This window comes from Gekko japonicus, unplaced genomic scaffold (genome assembly GCF_001447785.1).
Source record: "Gekko japonicus isolate JY-2015 unplaced genomic scaffold, Gekko_japonicus_V1.1 scaffold5402, whole genome shotgun sequence".
In the NCBI taxonomy this organism is placed as follows: Eukaryota; Metazoa; Chordata; class Lepidosauria; order Squamata; family Gekkonidae; genus Gekko; species Gekko japonicus.
Window position 1 is genome coordinate 35,980 of NW_015176600.1, and position 8,338 is coordinate 44,317.

An 8,338-nucleotide genomic window follows, 5' to 3' on the forward strand; every position below is an offset into this window, starting at 1 on the left:
TGTGAATAAACTTTGTTGGTCTTAAAGGTGCCACTGAACTCAAACTTTGTTCTGTTGCACTGGAACAGATATTCTTAAGTACCACTGCTAACGAAATATTGAGCTGCTATCCTACCTTAAGCATGTGTGGACAGGAGGTGTTGGGTGTACCCTAATAATTTGTTCAAGTAACTTTGTGAAGTCTTTTGTACAGTGTAACCCTATTGCCTGTGTAGAAGAGCCCTCTTGAATCATTCTGGTTTGCATAGATTCAGGTGGGTAGATGTGTTGGTCTGAAGCAATAGAACAAAGTTTGGGTCCAGTGGCACCTTTAAGACCAACAAAGTTTAATTCTGGGTCTAAGCGTTTGTGTTCATGCACTCATTTTCAGATACATTGAAACAGAGTCATCAACCATTACATGTAGGTAGCAAGTGAGGAGGATGTTGCTCATATCTGTAGACTTCTGCAAATGTGGGAACTGTAGCCTCTATTCATAACTGGGTCACTGGTCACTTCTTCAGCTATGAAATATCTGTAGAAGAGAGCAGTGACTCACAAAAGCTGATCCCCTGCTACAAATTTTCTTTGTGCTTTTGAAGCAGTTTTTCTCCAGGTAGGTTCGCCAGCTCTGAGTTGGGAAATACTTGGAGATTTTTGGGGTGGAGCCTGAGCGGTGGGTGTTGCCTTCTGACACACTTCTGGTGTGTCCTTGGGAGGCTGCTGTAAAGCATCATGGCCAGCGGGGCCCTTCTCGCTTTGCCGCCTGGGAGATCCAGCTCGAGGCTTCTCTCCCCACTGAACAGCAGCAGAAGAGGCCCTTTCCCCTGTTTTCCTCCTCTAAAAACTAGGTGCGTCTTATGGTCAGGTGCGTCTTATGGAGCGAAAAATACGGCACTTACCCTTACAATATCCGTGATTCTATTTGGCAGACCTCCTCTGAGAGATCCAAAGACATCGAGAATAGTTTCTTTTTCAAAACCTTTTTACATACCTGGGAAAACAAAAGAAAACATTTATTACCTAGAATATTTCATTTCCAAACTCTTTTTAAACAAAAGAGTATGTTGCCTCCAAATACATTAACTAACTTAAATTTATGGAGGAACGCAAACCTTAATACATTACATGATGTCACCTATAACAATACATTACTAGATAAAATCCAATGAGAAGAGAAACTGGGGATGAACATCCCTTGGTTCCAGTACTTGCAGCTCAAGCATTTCTGTTCTCAGATACATACCACTTCTATATTAAAGCAACCTCTAACTGCCTTTGAAATGCTATACAAAAAAGCTGGGACCTCAAAAAAAAATTACTTGCTAAAATCTATTTTATTTTCCTCTCCTTAGATAGGGACAAACCACTCTCTTACAAAAGTAAATGGCAATCCTTAGCAAGCTTACCTTTAGATGAGAGCTTCTGGAATAAAATCTGGACCTCTTTTCCTTTCAAGACCAATTTAATTGATATAAAACTTCAAACCTTTAAAATACTCACGTTTTGGTACCTGACTCCTCAGAAGCTGGCTCATTTCACTGCATCGGCAAAGCCTGAGTGTTGGAGGCTGTGTGGTCAGCATGGAACGTACCTCCACTGCTGGCTAGAGTGTCCAGTTTTGGAGGAATTCTGGAAGGATGTGATAACACATCTGTCACATGTATGTCTGCTGTATATTTTAGGTATTTTAATAGCTTAATTTTCTTTTTCAGGTATAAAGCTGTTTTATAATGTACAAGGTCTTACACAAGATGGAAGAATACAATGTGTTGAAATTCTGAAAAAAGGGTACTTACTAGGTGTCTTGCCTGGTGGAGTCCGAGAAGCACTGTTTAGTGACGAGAACTACAGTCTCTTGTGGGGCAACCGGACAGGTTTTGCTCACGTGGCCCTAGATGCAAAAGTGGTGAGTAGGCACATGCCATATATTTTTGCCATGTATTCAAAGGAAATTTACATGCAATCATCTGCATTAAAATCTTTCTTAAGATTAGTAGAATCCTCAATCATTTATCCAGGTTTGGATGTATGTACAGGTTTGTCCTGGAACAAGAAATCAAAATCTCTCTCTGTCTCTCTGTCTCTCTCTCCCCCCCCCTTTCTCCCTCTCCCTCCCTCTCTCTCTCTCTCTCTCTCTGGAAGTTATGGTTTGAGTTAAGAAACCTTGTCTGTTGAAACTGTCACCAGATTAGATAAAATGCTAGAGAGTTACTACCAGTCAGAGTAATCAGTAATGCCATTGATAGATCAGTGATCTGACTCAATATAAGGCGGCTTCATGTTTTCATGTGATAACAACCTTTCAGGAAGGCTAGGATACATCTGAATTAGAATTGTTACTGCATTTATATATGGGGAGAATGGGAGATGAGGAAAAAAATGTCTGTCATGAATGTATATGACAGAGGCAATGAAATTCTTCAGTCTGAGAAACAAAAGGATTTTTATTCCACTGGTTTTCAGAATAGTCAGTGGGGCAAGAGAGGTGAGGGGTGAGGTTAACCATTGTCTTCTCATGCCTATATAGAAGAGCTCCAGAAGAATTTCCTAGTGCTGTATTGCACCATACCAGTAAGTCTTCCTTACTCAGAGGCAATTTTTTAAAGTTCCAGATTTATTTCAGCTGCAGATTTCTCAGATTGATCCAGTGACCAGCAGCTCATTGAACAAACAATTTGCTTTTTGAAAGAAATTTGCTGTTGCTAAGAAGAAAGGCCGGTGAACGGTAAAGCTGGTAAAACGGTGGCAGCTACTTCTGAGTGCAGGTGAAACCACAATAAGTCAGTCCTTAAAGCCTGTCCAGATCAACTGTTCTGAACATTAGTGGAAAGAAAACCCCTAGTTTCCCCAGTATTCTACAGAGTTGTACAGGGACTCTCATCCATGCATTCCTTCAACATGTAAATTTACTCTTAATGTTGCATAAAAGCCTTTCAATATGTGGTTGTTCATGGCTGCACATCATAGTAAATTTTAAATGGCTCTACCTCTTTTTCTCTGATTACCTAACAGTGCAGAGTTATGCCAGTCTTAACTATTGATTTCAGTACCCTGTTGCATGGTAAATCAGAGGAAACAAGAGTCCTTCAAGACTAGCGAATTTTAATTCTAGTATTAGCTTTTTTGACTGCAGACATAATTGCATACACTAGTAGCGATTGTTCCCAATAATATTTTATTTATGGACATTGTGATGTTAGATAATGGAAGGCTGAAATTCTGGCAATGTTTTCCCCACATGTTCCAGCCCATCATCCCTGTTTTTACAACAAATCTTCGGGAAGGATACAGGACGCTTGGAAAAATATGTAAGATTGTTTCTGACTCTCATCTTCCCATATGCTGCTTTCATGTCATTGGACTTTTATTTGGCATCTTATTAAGCTTTCTGCTGTCAGGCATGCACCCTTCTTGTCTTTGTATCTTCTTCAGGCTTTCATCAGATTCTCCTCTCGTTCTCTTTCTGTTGCTTAAATTCTCTACTAACTTTTTGTATATTTTTCCTCTGGGATTTGCTACCACTTGATGTTGGCTAGTTTTGCCGTTGGCTGGACTGAAATCTAGCACATGTTTTTGTACTCATACAGCCTCTGAAATAATTGAAACATGCTTAATTATGAGTTAGATTAAGGCCTTGGAACATATCATGCACGACTGCCTATCATATGCATGGCCTTTTATCATGTTCCCTTATATCCTATATTACAAAGCAGAAAATAAGTGGTCTGTTTAAAATCAGGGATTCTTACAGTGCCTAAGTCTGCACCCCACTATATTTGTCAAAACTTGAGTATATTTTGAATCTTATGGACAGGGCCATTAAAGTGGCTATATGAGCGTACCCGGTGGCCAATTGTTCCTGTATATGGAGGATTCCCAGTCAAATTTTGCACTTACATAGGAGATCCCATTCCATATGATCCACATATAACAGCTGAAGAATTAGCTGAAAAGGTAAGTTTTGTGTATTACGGAAACCTTTAAAAATATTACACTCTTAATTATATAATGTACTGTACTTCCATTGGCTGTTTCTAGTGCAGTATTTTAGTTCATATGTTTAACATTTTTTCACGTTTGTATGTGGAAAGGTGAGATATAAATATTTGTTGTGCTGTCATAAACTCATCATATACAAACCACTTGTTTTGCTAGAGCAAGATTATGTAAGGTGCTGTGTGGGATATGGCACAAGTGATTCTTAGTTTTTTAATGAAGTCTTACACTAGTTACTAGCACAAGGAAAAATGCTTAAGTTATTACAGGAATGAACTCAAAAGAACAGATTGTTAAAAGAAGAAGAAAAGTCTGTTCTTATGTTTTCCTGGATGATAAAGCCCTACTATAAAACCTCAGCAATCACTTGGGATGGACTGCTCCTATTGTTTGAACAACCCCTGCACCAGCCATTTTGGTTTGCCCATGCACTTGTTACAGATAGAAGAAGAAGAGATTGGATTTATATCCTGCCCTTCACTCGGACTCTCAGAGCAGCTTACAAACTCCTATCCCTCCCCCTCCCCACAACAGACACCCTGTGAGGTAGGTGGGGCTGAGAGAGCTTTTTTCAGAACTGAACTTGAGACAACAGCTCTGACAGAACTATGGCTTGCCCAAGGTCATCCAGCAGCTGCAAGTGGAGGAGTGGGGAATCAAACCTGGTTCTCCCGGATTAGAGTCCACGCACTTAACCACTACACCAATGTCACCGCCTGTTCCTATTAATCCCAGTGGCCATGTGCTCCAGTCATCTCCCACCCCGTCATTCAGACTGCATGGTTTGGTTAGATGCTAGCAATGATTGGAGGGAGAGTGTATAATCTGAGGAGCCCCCCACTCCATTTTGCCAGAGGACAACTGTATTGACAGTGGAGGACATGTTCAGCACCCTTTTGGTGAAAGTAGGGCTGCCAAATACCTGGAGAAAAAAGTCCCATTCCTTTAATAGAGGCCTAAAGGGTTGTTATGTGTTTCGTTTTTTAAAAAGTTCTGTGCTGCCTTATCTCCTCAGACTTTTAAGTTGATGTTATTTATCTTCATGCCATGAAAGGCTTCTGCCCTTTTCCCCATAAGAAGCTGCTATTATAGGGACAGGACATTTCTCTCCAGGCCTGTTGTTAACTCTGTACCTATATGGCATCAGAGCAGTATCAGCAAAGTTAGTTTTCTTTTTTTGTGCTTTGAGCAAAGTGTTTTTTTTGTTTGTTTGTTTTTTTTGCTGTTGCACAGCACAGTTTCTTTGGGGTTTCCTACAGGTGCCTCATTCTACAGTAGAGGATGGCCCTTAGACCTCCATGAGGAGTACCTCTACAGCTTCCCATCTCCCCAGCACATGTAGGATTCCCTTTTAATGTCACCTGTATGTTGGGAATTTGAGAAATAAAATAAACAAATAAATGTCTCTGGTAACCAGTAACCCCTACCTTCTGTTTCTGTCTTTTAAGGGCCAAACTAGATGGTATGACATTTCTAAATCTACCACAAGGATACACCATCATTTTACAGCCTTGGTTTTTTTTTTTTCCCTTCAAAGCACTGTGTGGGCCCAATCCTGCTGAGGACCACAGTGCAGGGGAATTAGGGGCTCCTCTCCACCACCACCACCGGCTGCATTTTCAAGAGCCATTTTCAAGAGTCCTATTAAAGGAAGAGCAAATTTTTTGTCCACATGTGTTGGGAACCATACTTGGAACCCAGGATGTTTCTGGGCATTGTAAGGCTGTTAGGCCAAAGGTTACTAGGTCAGAGAAAAAAATAGGTGTTCTCGCTTTGAAAATGTAAAACAAAACATTCGTCCCATAGGCAAAGTCCTGTCATTAGTTGGTAGAATATCATGGGATGAAAAAGTACATTTGATTATTTTCTTAAAATAACATAATAACTAAGTGCCGTCAAATCACGGCTGACTTATGATGACCCTTCATGGGGCTTTCAAGGCAACTGATAAGAAGAGTTGGTCGGTCATCGTCTTCCTCTGAATAACAACCCTGGTCTTCCTTGATGGCCTCCCATATTTACGTCCCAACCATTGCTTCGTTTTCAAGATCTAATAAGCTTGGGCTAGTCTCTGCTAGTCAGCTGATTAGTTTTTTTGGAAGTTAATAAGATGGATATTGAATGGAATTTATCACAGATTTAAAATAAGATAGTAACTGCAAACTGATCGCTAATGAACTAGTATACGGTAGCCCTAATTTTAAACTTCTAGTGGCCTTGAAACACTCAATATGAGTACTACTTGAGTGTTTTGCTGGTGATAATACAGAATAAAAATGTTCTTTTCTATTTTTCCCTCTGTTTTTCAGACAAAGACTGCAATACAAAATCTCAGAGATAAGCATCAAAGAATACCAGGTAGCATACCAAAAGCTTTGTTGGAACGCTTTGATAAACATCCAAAACGTGATTAGTGAAAACACTTGTCTGAAAGTACGTGTGTGTGTGTATACATACATACATACATACATACATACATATATATATATATGTATACGTCAGATCTCGTAGACAATACAATTGTAGACAGTACAATTAAATATTACTTTGTTATGTTTGTTTAATTGCTATCAGACATGAAGCTATAGCACTGTTATGTATGCTTTGAGGCTTTTTTTCTGCCATCAGATTGTGATTTTGACTTTTTAGTAGTCTTTGATGAGATTAATCTGTTGAAAGAAAATTTGCTTGAACTGATTTTGTAGCTACAATAAATTGGCTCAGGAGTGTGCTGTTCTTATTTGGTTGCTTAATTTGAAGATCAGAGGTATTACTATGAAGGAATACTTAGACTGTTCTGTGTTAATTCTGTGTCATTCCATAATTCTGACTGTATTATTTTTATCAATCTTCCTTTTTTTAGCAAATAAGTATGGACAGTGTATGCTATGCTAAAGTTGGTACCTATAATTCAACTGCCAAGATAAAATTGATGTTCATGTTGCCAGTAGGGTTGCAGTAGAAGTCCTTTAGAAAAACGAAGTTTGATTCAATATTTAAGGTTTACCCTGACCTGGATTGCCCAGGTGAGCCCGATCTCGTCAGATCTCGGAAGCTAAGCAGGGTTGACTGTGGCAAGTACTTGGATAGGAGACCTCCTTGGAATACCAGCAGTCAGGAGGCGGGGGCAGGCTTTATTCAGCCACCTCTCTGAATATCCTCCAGGCCCCCAGTAGGGAGTCAGTCATCAGAGAGATATTTAAGGTCCTGCTTCTGCTGAATTGTGTTTGAGAATTTCAGTTAGATTTATTGAAATTTTGGTATTTGTTGATACTGCTTTTGTCACATCATATCTACCCTGCTTTACATTTAACAGTATATTCCTTCATTCCTTTGTATGCTTATTTTACACATATTTTGGTTTTTGAATTTTAGCATAAAATGTATGCAGTTGGCACTATACAGAATTTATGATGTAGTGTACTTCTGAATATGTAAAGTACAGTTTGACTTCAGGTGACATCACTGTTTTCTGTCATATTGCAGAGGAGTCAGGAGTATGGAGCCTCTCAAACTGTTTATCTGAGAGCCTATTCCACTTGAGATTGTCAAAAGAGTAGTAGCATTATCTAGTGTTAATGCATTTTTCTTTTTTGTAGGTCATTTTGAGAGTTTTTAAAGTTGAAAAGCAACTAAAAATGTATAAAATAAATGAAATACTCTGGATGAAAAAACAGACCAGTATATAAAAACATTATAGGCCTATAAGTGAAATATGCAATAAAAATATAAGCTATATAGCCGATCAAAAACCTGACATGTCAGATGCAGAACTTTCCCACTGTGTCTGATGAAAAATGGTTTTCAAGATGGATGACATATTAATAGCTGGAGACTGAATGTTCACATTTTGCAATGATGATAATAAGCACTTTCTAGGCATATACGAATGGCTAACACTCCTGTAATTAACATCTTGCTTAAGGAATATAGTGATTTGAAAACCATCTGCAAACTAAGCACTGTACAAAAATATATTAAAAACTCACGCACCCTGCATAGGCTTACACAGTCATGTAATACAGAAAGAAAGTTTAAATTATTATTTACTTTGTACAGATCAGTTGACTGCTAATGGTGGAGCAGTTGGAAATCTTTGCTCAGTTCTCCTTTGTGATGGAACTCATTACTCTGCCTCACTTTGATATAAAGGTACATATAGTTAAGATGTATTTATAAACATTGTGCCTGAGAACTGCAGCAAGATTCAGATAGTTTCCTCCATTAGTGATTACTTGATGTAAAGAACACTGAATTTAGCACCACCAACTAACATGCTTATGTCACTTGAGAAATACGTTCATAGTGTTAGAGAGGAAATTGAGAACATGGAGTCAGCTGCTAATGCAGTAATGGTTGA

The 8,338-nt window shown here is 38.9% G+C and overlaps 1 protein-coding gene across 1 annotated transcript in view; it reads left to right on the plus strand.

The window, feature by feature from the left end:
* The window catches only part of LOC107124133 (transmembrane protein 68-like), a 19,165-nt gene extending 12,773 nt beyond the window's left edge, over window positions 1-6,392 (plus strand). Inside the window, exons 5-8 of the mRNA XM_015427525.1 lie at window positions 1,695-1,888; window positions 3,230-3,290; window positions 3,797-3,936; window positions 6,288-6,392. Coding sequence (XP_015283011.1) covers window positions 1,695-1,888; window positions 3,230-3,290; window positions 3,797-3,936; window positions 6,288-6,392 — 500 coding nt within the window. The remainder of the gene's footprint in view (window positions 1-1,694; window positions 1,889-3,229; window positions 3,291-3,796; window positions 3,937-6,287) is intronic.
* Window positions 6,393-8,338: the final 1,946 nt, after the last annotated feature.